The sequence below is a fragment of the Myzus persicae genome, unplaced genomic scaffold (genome assembly GCF_001856785.1).
Source record: "Myzus persicae strain clone G006 unplaced genomic scaffold, MPER_G0061.0, whole genome shotgun sequence".
Lineage (NCBI taxonomy): Eukaryota > Metazoa > Arthropoda > Insecta > Hemiptera > Aphididae > Myzus > Myzus persicae.
The window spans coordinates 387-18,776 of NW_019101707.1; the positions used below are offsets into that span (position 1 = coordinate 387).

At 34.3% G+C, this 18,390-nt stretch overlaps 1 protein-coding gene and 1 long non-coding RNA gene across 5 annotated transcripts in view; both read right to left on the reverse strand.

Annotated features, from left to right (window-relative positions):
- Positions 1–237: 237 nt before the first annotated feature.
- LOC111030202 lies at positions 238–605 on the reverse strand. The gene is made up of 2 exons (XR_002604079.1): positions 417–605; positions 238–339 (listed from the first exon to the last, which is right to left on the reverse strand). It is a non-coding gene; the product is annotated as an uncharacterized LOC111030202 (long non-coding RNA).
- Positions 606–2,905: 2,300 nt separating this feature from the next.
- The window catches only part of LOC111030201 (epidermal growth factor receptor-like), a 78,553-nt gene continuing 63,068 nt past the window's right edge, over positions 2,906–18,390 (reverse strand). For 3 of the 4 annotated variants that reach the window (XM_022309600.1, XM_022309596.1, XM_022309597.1), the window contains 16 exons: positions 9,564–9,899; positions 9,167–9,492; positions 8,875–9,072; positions 8,515–8,816; positions 8,208–8,443; positions 8,013–8,145; positions 7,641–7,929; positions 7,157–7,522; positions 6,936–7,078; positions 6,576–6,855; positions 6,171–6,468; positions 5,873–6,103; positions 5,506–5,789; positions 5,214–5,433; positions 4,905–5,087; positions 2,906–4,585 (listed from right to left, as the gene is read on the reverse strand). In XM_022309600.1, the coding sequence (XP_022165292.1) occupies positions 4,266–4,585; positions 4,905–5,087; positions 5,214–5,433; positions 5,506–5,789; positions 5,873–6,103; positions 6,171–6,468; positions 6,576–6,855; positions 6,936–7,078; positions 7,157–7,522; positions 7,641–7,929; positions 8,013–8,145; positions 8,208–8,443; positions 8,515–8,816; positions 8,875–9,072; positions 9,167–9,492; positions 9,564–9,899 (4,145 nt within the window). In that variant the 3' untranslated portion in view covers positions 2,906–4,265. The remainder of the gene's footprint in view (positions 4,586–4,904; positions 5,088–5,213; positions 5,434–5,505; positions 5,790–5,872; positions 6,104–6,170; positions 6,469–6,575; positions 6,856–6,935; positions 7,079–7,156; positions 7,523–7,640; positions 7,930–8,012; positions 8,146–8,207; positions 8,444–8,514; positions 8,817–8,874; positions 9,073–9,166; positions 9,493–9,563; positions 9,900–18,390) is intronic. The other variant, XM_022309598.1, reaches the window with a different exon arrangement.

An 18,390-nucleotide genomic window follows, 5' to 3' on the forward strand; every position in this document is an offset into this window, starting at 1 on the left:
TTACTTAGACATCAACATTTATTAATTCATCTAAGCAAACGTTGAAAGTCACAAATACAATTGCATTTGATGTACATGTGTAAAAGTAGTATTTTTGCTGTTATTTAGTTTCATGTCTACTTTTAAGCATTTAATAGTAACTGAAAATAATAAATGCAAATATATTTAAGATTAAAAACTAGAAGTACTTGCCCACATGAATTTCATTGCGACCAATTTGAATCCTTTTTCTTCAAAGCGCTTAATTATCTTGCCAACCAGGCCGCGTTGAACACCATCTGGCTTGACCATGATGAACGTACGTTCTGAATAAGAGTCTCCGCTCATTTTTCTGTATACCTACTTAACACAAACACAACCTACATGAACAAATAAAAAAAAAATTGATCTTGTACTTTATCTAGGTTCTTTATTACACTTAAACCAAATTTAATAGGTAGCTATGAAATTAACACATAAAATTCATGAACTTGATACTATTGTATTTAGTAGCTCGTAGACTCGAAGGACAAACATGTGCGATTGGGTTGCACAGAAACCTTTGGTAGTAGACTGTATACCTATAAGGTATTGTCTATTATTATTATTATTATTATTAATATCATTATTATTATCATTACATGTGGGCGTTGGCTGTCCCAAGTCTCAAACACGATAAACAGCATAATGCTGCTGTTTAGATAATGTTTGGATTAGGGGAGCATATAATATATTAAATATTTCTATAAAAAAATATAGGTGTATTATGTCGATAACCATTTTAACTTAGCTAAATAATTATAGATCTCAAAGTTGTTACGTACTACTAATTTGTTTGTTACTTAGGTAAAAAAGTATTTTTTTAAACTATTTATTAGTTTTTGAAGTTTAGATGAAAGGGTTAATATACCAATAATTTCAAGGAGAAGTTAATAGATGGATTAGAGTGGTATTGTAGGTAATCGTAATCCCCATATTTTTGCCAAAAGTGAAAAAAATTATGTTTGAATTGAATTTCGAAATTTATTGTACTTTATATAACAAATAAAGAAATACAGATATCCTAATTCATGTTATGTACAATTTCTCAATTATATATTTTAAGTCACTTATCGTCTTTAATACTATAATTTGTAAACTGTAAGTGTATTATTGTTTATTTGTTGTAAACATTTGAATTTTGAATCAAGCACATATATTTAAAAATTCTTTTGATTTTATTTTGTAGGTAATTTTTGTCCATGGTAAATGTTAGAATATCCAAACATACAAATATTAACTGTTCAGTGTTTTTTCTGAAAAAATGACTTATAATATATACTTATTATAGTAAATGCTTGAAATATTCATTAAATATTTAGTGGAATCAAAAAATCAAAATATTTTAGTAAAGTTTAGAACTGTTTGTCGGTTGTGGTGTGCTTCGAATATAATATCTTAAAAATGAAAAATCAATTTACATTCAGTTTGCTCTATTACAGGTACTTAAGATTATAGTTTAAAAAAATCGACGGTTATTTGACACATCAAATTTATCAGCACGAAAAAGCTCTCCAATAGTAAGTTCCACAATTTTAGTTCATGATACAATTCATTTATTCGTTCTATAGCTGATTTAATAGTCTACACTTACACATAACCGTTTTCAACGACACAGACATATGATATTATTTGGGGGAACGGGTTGAAATACCTACTATAATATTATCGAGAGCTTGTACTCACCGAAAAAACGTAGATCGTCAATAAAACGTCAGGCGATCGACAAGCGTAGAGCGGTGACGAAACAGCAAGGCAGTCGGCGAATAATGACTGCGGGGCACTGACTACTGAGCCAGTGAGTTTACTAAATCGCCAAGTACAAACTACAAGCCAGTGACGCAATTGACGCGTGACGCCAAACGCCGGAACACTCCAACGGCAAATAAAGTAAACACTATTTTACTACAGTCAGAAATAGTCAGTCCGACTCCGACAGTCGGCAGTCTACGCAGTGGCACGGTCACGGTGGGAACGTAAAGCTGTGTATTGTTCAACTATGTTGTGCACTTGTGTGAGTGAATACCGAACAGTACCGATGGAGGGCGGCGCGGTGGCGGCGTGTCGCCCATGACAAAATGCATAATATTTTATCATGACGACGGCGCCAACAATAAGTCGTGCATCAAAAGGTATAAAAATAGAACTTTATGGCCTAAGATTATGATTATAGTGGGAGACACAGATAATAAGCTTTTAAAAAATATTATAGATAGCCGAAATCCTCTTATCTATAGTAGGCCAACGTTTACATTTTCATAACACTGATAAAGGTATTAATGTATCATATTAATTAATGTAGTTCACGATTTTAACACAGAAATTAACGTACCAAGTCTGAAATACATATTATTAACTTTAAACTTGTTCAACAGTTATGTAAATGATGTAATGAGTACTTTATCGAGTAGGTACCAATTTATCATGTGAATATTACATTTATAAAAGAAGCTATTTGCTAATACATAAAAAAAAAAACAATAAGCATAATTTAACATTCTTACATAGTGTATCTGTCCGATAATTGGTCATTATTAATGATTTTGTAGAAAATGATGTTCTACAAAAAGCAAGAAAAAAGACTTGTATAAAATATGTATAAGTACATAAATATTATGTACATAATAAATAATATGTTTTTAATGTATCATGCTTAATTAAACAGGTTAAATTTTTTAAATATATTTTTAAAATTTTAAAGAATTGTTTTTATTGATAGGGCCCCATAACCATATACTGGTTAAATAATTATGAATGTAACTTGCAGCTTTGTGTTGGAAAAATTAAGTGGGCCCTTAAAAATTCCTAAATATGCCACTAAATCTGTCCCACTTTTATGCAATATTATTAGTTATTGTATTTATTTAAAATAATAAAAATCAATACATTATAAGATCAACTTGTTTTTATTGACACTTTACAGACTTACAAAATGAATATTACAAGTATGTGTATTAGTATACAAGATATACAAACACACATAGGTTTATAAATCACACACAATATGCCTACCAAACAGACTTATTAAAAGATTAACATTCTAGTAAAAAAAAAGTAATACTAATAGCTACCGCACAGTAATTCATTTTTCTAATATTCAAAACACATTAAATAAATGGCACTTACTATTATTAGGTAAATTTATAAAAACTAATAAAAAAAATAGTATTTTTATTCTTACTACAAGCAGACATTAAGTTCAGACATGTTAAAATTCATACTCAGTATGTGTGTAGCCGATGGCAAGTATTGTTTTTGTATGTTTAATCTAACAAATACAACTATAAATTATGATGATACATGGAAAATTAAGAGATCTAAAAAAAAAATTATACAATCAAGGTTTAAATTAATATTATATAAGTACAACAGGTCAGTTTAAAAATCTCCATGTATCTACCTATTAGTAGGTTCCCTAAAGTTTGAATAGGTCACGCAACATAAGCTAATGGATAGCTGGTAATTATGTATGCCCATTCATTAACATAATATGTTCGGTAAAAGTCTATATTATAATAAAACAAAAATATTGCCATAGTTAATAGTAATTACAATGGAAAAATATATAGTTTATTGTTTTCTTAATCCTAAAATGTATGCAAATAATACAATAAACATAAGTATATGTTTCAAATAATTTCGGGAAAAACATATTTACATTAATAAAATAAATATCACAGCCTTTAAAAAAATATATTTAAATATATATTTGTTTGCCCACGGATATCTTAAAGGCAATCGGTTTTCATTTTGGAGTAAATATGATTTTGATTTATTTTTAAGTACATTAACTCTGAGGAAAACGGTTCCTTTGTTTGATCCGTTTTGCTACATTGTATTATGGGCAAACTACACAGTCACATTACACAATAAAATTGTTGTATAAGCTAACAATAACAAGAACCTTACAATTAGTATAAAATATTTCTTTACAGTTATCAAACGACAATGATAATAAAAATAATAATAATATAATGTACAGTCGGGATAGAGAATGGCACAGCGTTATACAAATATAAATATATAATACCTAGTTTTAAAAATATAAATATGAATAAAACAATATTATTATATACACATCATATAGTAATGTATTGAATAAACTTGAAAAAAACTTGTCGTTTCATGTGTCATTTCATAATAATTGTCTTAATAATTCTTAAAAACGAGTCAACAAAACAAAACTTAAACGTCTACAAAATGGTTCGAGGTTCCCCCAGATACGTGTGGGGCTCGATAGCCGTTCGTCAAACGGTTGTTTCGTTTCGTCTGAGCGGTTGAAGCTCTCTTTGCAGCCGATCAAAGTCGTTGTAGTACTCATGGTCCGACTCGTCCTCCAGACTGCGGCCGTTGGAGGTAGGCGCGGGTGACTGCGGTTCGCAGGACGCCTCTGCAACAGAACCGCTACCGTCACCGGAGACTGTCGATGGAGCCGCGGCGGAAGTTTCGCCACCGGTCAAATGGTACTCGGGGTTGTCCACGCTGCTCACCTGGACTGGCAAGAAGTCTGGTTGATAGTTTTTGGTTAGACCAGGAGGTCTCGGTAGACTACCGTTGGCGTATTCCGCTGCAACACAAACGTAATAATATTTATTATAAATAAAAAAAAATCTCCATTATTCAGGTAGCCGGGATTTATTAAAAGATCCAGTTTAGTGTTGGGAACAAAGTTTGTATTCGTAAGATTTCGGATAGCTGAATAATTCCTAGCTTAAGAGTGGCTTACTGATTTTCATTATATTTTGAACCATAGTTTGATTAATATTGTAGGTAACTATAATAATACACATCTAGTATCTACCATAATTTCTTTTTTCAACTAGATGTCATCTGATTTTGTCATTTTTAGCAAGTAGAAGATATTATTAAGAACTAAGATGACTTACCTTCAGCGTGTTGGTGACCAATCAAATCGATGTAGTTGGCAGGCGCATGGCGACGCTTGTTGTCGATTTCATCATTGGCCGGGGAAGGCATTAGGTAATCGTCCTCATCTAATGGCAAGTCTAATTTCAACGTGCCAACTTGCGCCTTGCTTCCATTACTGAGATCGTCGGAAGTGTCGCAATCTACCAAGAAAAAACACAATATAGGGTTAGTATAGTTTGTTTAATTTAAGTACCATTTGTATGTTATTGCTAATGAAACAAAGATCACCTATACTATCATTACTGAATTATTAAAACAGTTTTTACCTAATCGATGTATGTCACTGAATTTTCTGAGCTCGCGATCCCAGTTGTGTCTGCCATGCATAGATCCAAGCATGTCAGGACCCGCCGTGCTACTCGATCCCAGCCTCGACGGACCCGGCATGCTGTTACCCATCTTTGGGTTCATGCAGTACTCATCGGCTTCCATTATACTCATATCCGCACCTTCAGTCGCCAGGTTCGATAGTATCTCGTTTTCGTCCTACGCAATAAATAATAGTTAAGCAAACGGTAAAAAAACGAACCAACAGTCAAAATTTCGTTGACCACTTACCTGCGACGAGTACGACGGCAACCTCATGTAACGGTCACCTGGTATGACCAGGTATCTACCCGGATCGATTGCCATCTTGGCGAATTCGTCAGCCAGTTCCTCAAAACTAGGACGGCTATCTTTTTCGATCAGCCAACACTTGACCATCACCATGTACACATCGATGGTGCAAATAGGCGGTTGTGGTAATCGTTCGCCTTTCTCTAGCAGACCTAAAACTTCTTTCTTGTCCACGCTTTCATACGGTTGCTTGCCGTAAGTCAACAATTCCCACACGGTGATACCTATAAATAAAAAAAAATAATTAAAAAAATTGTTGATTCGCTGTGTGGGACCACCCTATGCGTAACAGCGAAAGTCAACTTACCAAATGCCCAAACATCACTTTTGTGGGTGAACACCCTATATTTAAGACATTCTGGGGCAAGCCATTTGACAGGCATCTTTCCACCGTCGGCAGTGTATTCAAGTTGGTCGATTTCCAAAAATTTAGCCAAACCAAAATCGGTGATCTTCACACAGTTGGTGTTCTGCACAAGCACGTTTCGGGCTGCCAGGTCCCTGTGAACCAATCGCTTTTCTTCCAAATACGCCATACCTGAATAAAACGTTTGAGATTAGGACACTCGTTGTTTGCACTGGCATTTATTTTTAAAATCTCTTACCTTTGGCTATTTGCGTGCACCATTTTAGGAACGTTTTCGAACCGATCTTGTCGTTGTTGTTTCGTACGTACTTCAACAGGCACCCGAGTGGCATGAGTTGGGTGACCAACATCATTTCAGACGTCATACATACGGCCAACAGTTTTACTAGATTGTCGTGCTCGACACTAGCCATTATATAAGCTTCATCTAAGAACTCTTTGCTAGTATTCTCGTAACCACACGTATCGTCTTTTTTGTGTAGCTTTTTGATTGCCACTGGTATTTTAATGTTCTCGCCTTCAACAACCCAAACGCCCTATAAACGCAAGATTTTATTATAATTCATACATTTATTCAGTTCGATACACGTAATTATTTTTAAATTAATCAACATTAGACTAAGCATTTAATTATGTGTCATACCTTGTACACAACTCCAAAAGCTCCATTTCCGAGTTCAGCGCCGATTCTTAGGTCTACCTCTTTAACGATTCTTAGTTTGGCCGTATTGGGTTTAACGTTCGAAGGCCTTAGTGGTTCGTTATCCTCCATACCTGTTAGTACCATTGTCATTTTTACTGCTGTCTCTTTGGCTCGTGCACGTCTTCGCCAGTGCCATACAAGAATCATGAGTAAAACCATCACCAAAAACGTAAACACTACAACCGCGCTCAGTATCAACGGTATTTGCTCCGAATCACTACTAAAATCAAACAAAAATAACGTCATGGACGGTTAAATATCGAATGTTATAGGGAAGTCAAAATATTAAGACAAACTTACAGTTTAGAGGCCATTCTAACATCGTCAGCGGAACAATATGGATCTGGATCGTCCTTGGTGTACACTTTGTATGGGGCGAAAGATGGGCAAATAGGACCTGAGCAGTTGAATGCTGTACGGTTATCCGAAGGGTTACCGCTGGGCTAAAATGTTAAAATAGTTTAGTTTAGTTTTCATCGAGAATTTCAATACACAATCGACTCGTTTGTTATGGTACTTACCTCAAATATTTTGAAATGCCTACACGCCTGGCATTGAGACGCATGTGGCCCGTAACATCCTCTACATAAAATGTCACATGGCATACATTCTCGTTCTATTTCTCCATTAGGTAACTTGTTGGTCGTGGCATAGTACTCGATTGGACAATCGTCTGCGCAGTGATCACCACGTTTGTAGCCCGCGCAACGTTGGCAGACTTGATCATGGAATCCGAAACCTGTGCATCTAAAACACCGTGGATGACACTTTCTGCATACAGCCTTGCCGGCTAATGCACGCAGAGCAGCACCACCTTGCTCCAACGGTCCAACCCATTCATAATAGTAACCATTTGGACAAGTCTCATTCTTGTGTAAACATCTCTCCTAAAGATAAATATACACATTACACATATATATTTAAGTTGAATGAGGGAAAACATTAAGACTGTTAGATTTTCTTTTAAAACAACAAAGAGTAAATTAATAAGAGACAAATACTTACAACCGAAGCATCAGCATTGAGAACAGCTTTGTGACAAGATCGGCACCCATTTGGTCCAATTGTGTTGTCCGGACCACTGCAACCTCCAACACAGTTCAGATGACAGGGCAAACACTCACTGGGTCTGGATTGGTTAGCACTGTATTTATTCACTGGACATTGAGATACACAGTGAATACCGTCAAGAAGATTACGGCATGTTGTACAATGTTCGGGGCCGGGTCCATGACAACCACCATCACATTCCGGATGACATGCTGCGCAAGTCTTGTCACCAGCCTCGTATAGCCTGAGTAGAAAATAACAACAAGAATAGTCAGACTCAATTCAACTCATTAATAGCTCATTTAAAACTTATAATGTCTGACTTACCCAGGTACATGACTACAGTTTGGTAGGCACTGATTGTCGTATTGAAAGTTCCTACAAGACAAACACTGATGGGGTCCTGGGCCCCAGCAACCTTGTTTTGAACACTCTGGATCGCATATTTCATTTTCTAAAACTATATAAAAACATAGTATAAAACGTCATATTAGTAATTAATAATTATAAATGAATACTTACTGCAAAGAGATTCATTTTTGTTATTTTGCAAGAGCTTTGGATGTTCCGATGATTTTTTTATGGACTCCCAGTCTATAGTTTGGGCGTAACACAGTCTTTTATTTTCTAATATTGCAACGCTCCCAGAATGGATTTTCTTTAGTGATCGCAAACCCAATGAAGTTAACGAAGTCTTTACAATATACAATGATGCAAAGTATTCGGTAACAGTGCGACCACCGATAACTTCCAAATTCCTGTTGAAGTAAAATACAATTCAATTAAACAATAGGTATATTATTGGTATTGTAATTTTATAATACTTTACCTAAAGTATGACAGATTTTTAAAATCTTCATGGGATCCTTGTATGTTTATGTAACCGGTCACTTCTTTTAACGTGCTAAACACTTCCAAACGGTCAGGATTCATAGCTTTAATACGTTGGCCGAAACTGAAGTTGGCAAAAACTTGTTGGAAACCTTTGAATGTTTGATCCAAGATAGTTAATGAGCCCTCGATTACGGTACAATCTTTAAAACCATCAATGTTGCTATCATGTATCGTGGTTACCCCTTCACAAGTTTTAGGGCATGGTCCGTCGCATAACACACATTCCCCATTTACAGCCTACAACAAGTTTTAATTTAGAAAAATGTGTTTAAATTAAATTAAGCACAATTCTTACCTTTTTCTTTGGTGGACAACTTCGCACACACGCCCCGTTGTCTTTGAGCAAATGTTCCGGGCAGTTTTTTACGCAAGTGGCGCCATAAGCATACTTTCCATTTGGATTTGTTTCCCAGGAGTATGTTATGGAATTATAACGTTGCATCGCCGGACATTCTTGAGTGCATACACCATCGTCATAGAAATTTCGACATGCCTTTAAAATTATAAATATAATTATTTTTTTAAACGTAACTTAGGACATATTATTAGGATTGAGTTATTATATACATATATTGTAATATACTTACGAGGCAATCACTTTGCTTTGGTCCCGTACAACCACCGGCACAAAACAAATGACAGCAGTCTCTGGGTTTTGGTCCAAAACAACGGCCTTGATAACATTGGGGACTACAGTTGATCTTTGAGAACTTTTGGCAATTGTGTGGACCTTCACCCCAACAACCGCCCGTACATGACTTGTCACAAGGTGGGCATTCCCGTTCAGAGTTCGAGAAATTATACATGTACATCCACTTGGCCCCCTGCCCGGTGATGATCTCATCCCAGTTAATGGTGCGCATATGGCAAAGATTATAGTTATCGATCATGCCCACATTGCCGGCCAATATATCTGAATAAATGTATGGCATGAGTAAAGAATATTAAAAATGACATACATTCAAAAATAATAGAAACGCTTACCTCTGAGAGCTGGCAATTCGAGATTGTTCATTTTTGATAACATGACCAGTAACGAAAATTCTTCTTCCTTGACGGCCAATTTGAATTGAGTTCGGCCCCGAATGATTTGCAGCCGAGGCAACACGATTTTGTTGACGTCCACATGAGTGATCAAGACGTATCCGGTAACTTCTCGTATATGTTGTAAAAAACTCAGATCCAAGTGTTCGTCCTGCAACCACGTCAGTTCCAGGTTGCCATCCACGTAAGTACAATTGGTGTAACGGTCCCTGAGGTTCCGGTAATGGTGGTCCCGATTCGATGGCACGGACAGACGACCATTGGTACCAATACATACTGCAAGAAAAAAAAAAATTTAATAACATGTAAAAATTGTTTAAAATTCTAAAAATATTAGTATCAGATACATCATACATGACGTATACAACCGGGGCACACAGAGAACAGTAGGTTTAGTAGGTATAGAAGTATAGTAAATATAGTTTATTATATTGTTACATAATACTTTCACTAGAATTATGTTTTTTTTATGGATTCCATCGCGGAAACTCCTTTCGATCGGGAAATACTATTAATCTTTTCAATATTTTCTTATACGCCACGCTCACCTCCCCACCAAACACATACACACACGACATATCCTCCCATAATAATTGTATTAATCCACATGCAATGGTATGTGTGACCGCGACGGTACGGTTTTGAGTACCCTCCGAACAACAACAAATAACAATGATGATGACGACGATGATGATGATGATGTGGACGACGCTAGTCATTCTCACGTTATTGTTATGTTTACGCATTGTTGTCGTCATCGTCGATGGTAATATTAATAATAGTAACAATAATGAAATAATATTGTGTGTGTTTGTAAGGCAATACGAAGCAGCAAAACGGGCGTTGTGTTATCAAAATTTTAATTAAAATCCAATGCACTGCAGGCGCCAAAAGGCAGTTCATTTTGTCCTACTCTGCTACTCCATCCACCAAGACCGAATTCCAAATCGCACAATACAAAGTTCTGATAGAAACAGTTAATTAAAAAATGTCTTGTTCCCCCAGGCTATTGACTATTGATCGATATACGTATGCATTGATCTCGTGCTTTTTTTGCCATCTATTGCGGACTTGTTGATTGTGGACATACTATACAAGAGTCTCAGCAGTTGGGTGACGATGACCGACCCCATAGAAATGAAACGATATTGTATTATGTAGAAGGGGGAAATGTATAACAACAGGTATCTACAGTTTGATATCAATACGCATCTGGTCCTATAAAATGTCGGTCTGATTGTTTAGTAATTTTCTTATATTCCATACCTTTTGCAGCCAATAACATTGAAGACGAAGAATTTTCATTGTCGAGATTACAATTAAAAAAATATAATATACTTAATACAATACACTAAATACAAAGAAATGTATCGTTCTTATTTATATTGCCGCAGTCTACACTTTTAAGATTCTACTCATTTGTATTACGAATAAAAGCAAGCCAATTAACTCGGAAATATAATATGCTGTAGGTACCCGTGTAGACTGCTATACCCAGCAACACGTGTAGTAGAAGCTATTAACATTATATTATCGAACGTTTCTGATATTATCATAAAATATGTCTACGATGCTTAAATGCTAACTGAGCTCGATTTGTATTAACCTATAGCGATTCGCACGAAAAGGTTTTTAATTGAGTCTGATTTAAGAAACCAGTCGTGAGTTCTTTGCCGGTGTAATTTACGGTTCAATGTGGCTTTTATCGGTCTACTAAATTTTAAAAGAATTTGCAAGTAATTGAAAATACCGGTTTTGATTTCATGTTATTTTACGTTCGTTGGAGTATAGCTTTATCCACAAAAAGCATCATATAGCAGATTATTATTGCTTTATAGCGAGTAAAGAACTGGTTTCAAGATTTAAATCGGATACCTTCAGTTTTTGAAAACACTAAAGTCACTATATATATTTTTATTATTATTATTATATTAAAAAGTATTTTCTCCTCTCCGTTTACATCGATTAATCACATAGGTATTAGTTGGTATTATCGTCATCATTTAACATTATTTTATCCGCTAGTCTAAATGCAACGTCTAATTTATTAATATTATTAAGTCTTAGGGGAAAATATAATACGTACATAGGTACCTACTTAATAAGTTGTCAAAATTGTTATTAATAAGAATAAATATTTTTTTGATATAGCGTATAATCCGCAAGGGGTCTAAGATACTTTCCCTGGCATACAGATTTAAAATTACTTTGGTGTCCTGTGGTGAGGGATCCCACAAAAATGCAACTGACGTACGCCCACGTCTCGTTTGTTTCTTTACAATAATCAAAACGCAAAGAAATAAAACCGTTAAAAATATTTTGGTAGTTTTTATTATGTGCAAAACATGGATATATGTATACAAGATCATGGAGTTTTTTTATATTATGTTACTGCAGAGACTTTAATAATATTACGAGTGCAAGTAAAATTCTAGCAAATTCCATTTTGAATACTTTCTCCGTTGTCGTGACGGATGTCTATAAAAATATGTGGAAGTTATACATAGTTCAGAAATAGGAAATCTCGAATAAATTATTCAGTTTATTATTGTTCAGTATTCGATTAAAATATGATTTGAAATTATTGTTTTCTTTTCACTAAATAAGACTTAAATTGTTGGTCTTAGGAAAAATAAATTTTAATGTATCCCTATGAATAGTAATAATACGCATATGATAAAAGAATTGACATACTACTTTAATAACAACAGTGTGATAATTAAATTAGGAGTCGTGTTTACTTTAAATTTTTATGGCAACAGTTTATCACCAAACAAATAATTTGTAACACCTTACGTCAAATGATGAAGTGTTAAACCAATGAAACTGCATTTTAAAAACAATTCCATTACCAACTACCATTTGCTAAAGAGTTCTAAATATTTACAAATATTTGAATATGTAATGAAGTAGATAGGTAGGTAATATTATACTTGTTTATACCTATATAATATACTGTATGTTACACCTATAAGTATCAGACATATTACCTATGTACTTTTATTTCTCAAACAAGTCTAATGTTTATGATTTGTTTTTAACTATATTCGAGTGACTCGTAAACAGTTTGACCATAGTAGATACATACAAAGCTATGTCTAAGAAAATTTTTGTTTAAAAAAAGTGTAAAACAACACTCGTAATTACCTAAAAAGTTTTTTTTTTGTAACTGTACGTCAAACAACTCTAAATTAAGTTATCAAATTTCATAAAAAACGCATTTATTATTATTCATTAAATTTTGTAATTTAAAAAAAAAATATCTTTGACTAGTAATTTCAATATTTAATTGACAGATAATGCATATTTCATGTTATGAATACCAGAACGAGATTTTTTTTAACTCCACTAAATAATGTTGAAGACTGAAATCAAACTATAAGCCGCGAATAAGTAGTAGTGATTTAATTTAAACACGTTTTGTTGGATCATCGTATTCGTGTAATATTATTAAAAGTATCTATCTAGTACCTATAATACCAGTATATTATAATATATATTTATGTTTATATTAATATATGAAATCTATAAACCGTATACACTGTACAGATATATTTTATACAGGCAATAAGTAATATTAATCATCTGATAAACATAAACATTTTCAATTTTTTTAAAGACGTGTCTTTCTTTTGGGATTTCACAGAGCGATACGATACAACAGTATATTATTATATATTTAGTAGTATGTTTTGTAGGTTTTATCATTTTATACTCATCGTGAAACTCAACACGTCTACTTGGATCACGAGAGTTTTAAAATATCGTTGGTTTGATTAACAGGTTGACTGTCATGCTAAAAATATGTTTTTATTATTGTTGTGGGCGATATATTTACCTTAAAATATACATTTACCACCAAGCTATGAGGAATATTCAAACACTTTAGGTTAAATTGATTTCTAATGGGTTCCATAGGGTTATGATACCCGTCATAATATATAATTTCGTATGGAGAAATGTTTAGTAATAGGCTATACAGGATATATATTAGTTTGGATATTCTACTCAATGAGATAATAAGATTTTGTTATTTGATTTTTTTTTTTTGAAATTAATTTTTGTAGAATAAATTTGATAAGCTTGACAATATATGACAAATTTATTTAAAGACCTTCATGGGAGAGTCAACCTGTTAAAAAAATCATTTTCCTCGTTTTTGTCCAGATTTGAACGAAGAACCGTATTACTCGGAACTTCATGTTAAAATATTATAGTAAATGTATAATACATAGGCGGGTTGCCGGTTCTCGGAATCATATAATATACCGACATACCGTCAGCGCGCATTTTCGAACGCACGTATTACATAATGTTATGTTATATTATGATCTACGTGTAGTAAGCATATAAAATTAAATATGTATAGATGTATTAATATAAATATACTAAAATCTTATATTATAAATGTATAATATTGTGCAGTAAACACACGACGCAGAATATTCAGACCAATGCCGTCTAAACTATTCCCAACGTGGCAGTCGACAAAAATGCGCGGGTCGATCAAGGCCACCCGTAATGATATTTTAACACATAAATACACGATTATTTCGTGAATATCATCGCCGGACTGACGGACTTGAAAATACACGAAATTTGTATATTTTGTTCAAAACACGTGTAATAAAAGAGATTTGGAAACGTGCGAGTGCGGAACGCGATATGCGACCGGTGTATTGCGCCGATCGGGTGTGTGCAGCAGGCTGTGTGCTGCGGGTCGGGTAGAGGGGAGGTTGCGAGCCGTCGGTCGCGATAGCGATCGTTTTCGGCCTCAAGAACCGCAGTTTCGTCCGTCTCCGCGCTGCAGTTCGTCCGACCGGTTTTATCAGTCATTACAGCGACGACGAATAATTATAATATTATTATATTATATTTTATATACTATCTGATAAGGTATAATAATATTTTCGTTCGACGAGAAACAACAACGCGTTTACTGCAGTATAAAAAAATATTATATTATATTATTTATTATACCTACTGTACATTATACCCATACACACACGACTTGATCACACGAGTCTGTACCACCGGGCTATATCATATTATCCCTACCTGTACGCAACACGACGAGAGAAATAATATGAGAAATATAAAAATATAATACACTAGAACCACCTGCAGCACACACGCGGCGGAGATCCCCGACCAAGCCGGGGGCCACCGGTGCACACACGCACACACACGCACAATACAACACGCGGGCGCACAGACCTAAAACCGGCCGCCGCCGAGTACAATAATAGTAATAATAATAATAATAATATTAATAATAATAATGCGTACGATATGTGGTACATGGTATTCGGTACGCTTCGAGTGGATAGGTATGTGCCCAGTCATCGTCCCCGGAGGCTTTGTGTATAATAATTATACATATATATATGTGTGTGTGTGTGTGTGTGTAAGTGTGTATGTGTACGAGTACGGTTTTTACATTCTATTTCTTTTTTCCTTACCGTCTCTCTCTCGCACTCTCTGCACATTCAGATTTTTATATTTTTGTTTTTGTTCTACACGTAGAGCAAGGACCATTACGCAGTAATATTATGTATATAGTAGCCTCCCGTTTAGTTTGCAAGAGCATGGACACGTGGTGGACTACGCTCGAGGGATATGAAGAGCCAGACGAGCCCTCGAGTCCCCCCCCCCCCCTCATCACATTAACAACACTACTGCAGCTACCACAACCTCCACCACCCCAACGGCAAGATTTTTTTGATAAAAAAAGTACGATTGTATTATAATAAATTATAATAATAGAACGACTGGACGCTAAAAAACGATCTCTGTATCGTCGTCGGTGTTCGTGAGAATCGAGATGTACGCGCGTCCATGCATGGGCTTGAAAACGAACTAACCCTCGAGGTGTAATTATACGATTTTGATTTCTGACACGTACGGAACGATTAATATAATATTATGATATTTTATGTGTTCGAATTAGCTGCATGTATAACGTCGATTCAACACGATATCTGTTGTCTTACAGTCTTATATTATGTATATGGAGAACAAAGATTTTTGGACCATGTAGGGTATATAATTCGTGGTTACATGATTTACGATGATATACATAAATTAAATTAACCACGACAACAAAATACATAATTATTCAAATACGGTTATTAAAATATTATTCTGGAAAAAAATGTACCTGCATAATAATAATGTGTTTGGTGCCGAAGGAAACGACAACCCCAACATAATTATATACATAGGGTAGTAAATAGTAATACTATTATAGTCTTGGACAACATAGGTATACAAAATTATAGCTGGTACCTATAGTAGAATATAATATAATATATTCACAGCACATTGCTACAGGTGGTGGAGGAGTTTAAACTCAACGCTAAAGTATACTTGGTTGCAGTAAGTCACTCTATGTATTATTATATGTAACTATAATGCTAATAAAATAATGTGAAGGTGCATTATGTACCTACATACATACATGATATTGTATATTAGAACTTTTCCCCGAGTTGTGGTGTTGAAATAATGAATATAATGTACTTGTTATGATACACATAATATATAAAATTATTTATACAAATGTTGTTAGATGCATATTATTATTTTATAAGGTTTCTCATATCAATACAAACATAATATTTATGGTTCAAGCACGTTACAACAATAACAACTGAATAGATTGCAAGGATTATAATGCCAATATACGCGTTGAGAAAATATTTGCAGAAAAACGATATAGCGCGACTTAAAATATTATATTGTACCTATACATTTGTACGCAGTGATTGACGCGGTTCGTTACGCACCTGTACATATTTTTACAATAAATATTCAAATGTAATTAATGACCGTCACTCGTAAATTTCTTACGATTGGAAGTTTCTCGGAAAGTAATTCAAAAATGTAATATGAAAACCAGTCTGTAGAATTGATCAGAAGTATTTTTTTTACATTTTTTTAAAAATATAACTCGAGTAGGCAGGCAAATCGAAATAAACGGTCATCATAGCACACACATAATATACAACTCGGAGAAAAGTGTATATTTAATTAATTTCCAACATTTCGAAGGATTTATATATACATTATACAACGTCAACGTGTCGGCTGTGAAGTGGCCCGTCAAACGCGAACGGACGCGTGTACCAATCGGGTAACAAGCTGTTCTTATATTCTTGACGGCGGCGGCTCGGGATTGTCCGCTCGGTCAAGCGTGAATTATTTTCACATTTTCATTTTTATAATTCAATATCTCATACGCACACATCGGCAAACCCGTTCCTATTTATACCAATGTCCGAAGTCATGTCCGAAATAATTATATTTTATTCATCGTTATTATTATTACTGTTATTAATATTCGATATTAAAATGTGCTGGCATACACGATATGACGCGTGAGGTCGTCGCACGGTCCAAGACCCCTTTTACACGACGCATACGCCTCAGAGATCGGCTAGCGGTTCAGAAATCACACACGAGTTGGTAAGACTAAAACAAATGTTACGAACATGAACATGGTGCAGTACAAGTGTATACAATTATATATACATAGAAATACCTGTACCTATATTAAATATTGCAAACAGTCGCCGAGTCTCACTAGCATCGCACCGATTTTTAATTTAAGTATTTATATCAGACTCTATTGAGATTACGGTCTATTTGTGGACATGGTTCGTGTCAAGTATAAATGCGTGTATTATTTACTACTACACAGGGTGATTCTGGTAAACATGTTGAATCAGGCATTATCTCAGACCCCCCCCCCCCCAACAAAAGACAAAATGTATATTCAGATCATAAATCATGAAAAATGTTTTTTTTTTTAAATAAGGCAAGCAATTGACTAAGAATGAGAATGAGCAACACTATTTCTCATATTTTATCACCATCTTTTATATTTAAAGAAATGTTGTCAATTTATTGAATTTAATTAAGAATGATAATAATATATTGTAAACATATAATTTAAAAGACAGACAATTTTTATTAAAATACAATTTAAATTTGATGACTAAAATAATCAATTTATTAAATTAAATATAGGGTACTATAAAATAAATAATTATTTCAATGTGAGTTGATATCTATTATAAGTCAATTACCACGATATGCAAATAAAGTATACCTATAATATTGATATATATATATATTATAGAAAGATGTAGGAGACTTTTTCATACAGGATAATGAAGACAAATTTGTGGACTATTTCTCCAAAAATGCGGTTCTAGTTAAGCTCATCATATTCCAAGGTCTGATTCTTGATGAAAGAATCATTTGGTATGTATCGTGCGATTTGAATATGAATACCAAAATGGTTAAATATGTATATATTTATTATAATTAGTATTATAATGGATATACACAGTGATATATGGCGATGACATGACAGTTTGGAAATCACTAAATAAATTCACCGTATCATTGTTTCGAGGGTAAAACAGTAATATGTTTTAACCGTTATTAAAAAATAAAAATAAATCGCTACACGCTCTCCGCGCTCGATTTTACAAGTCGAACTATACGAGCTGTCTGTACATACGTAGGTTAACGAATGCCATATACATTTAGGTATAATATTATTCTACAGCTAATATTATATTATGATGGCTACACCGTAAAATAATCCTAACCAGAAATTTATCGCACGCATTTTTTCACTGTAGTATAGGTACTCGCACACACATCACGCAGGAGACGTATACCTAGTTGCAATGAAAACTGCTGTCGTGTTCACGACCGCCGCGATTGCGTTCGACACGTTTCGCGGGCGTTTGGT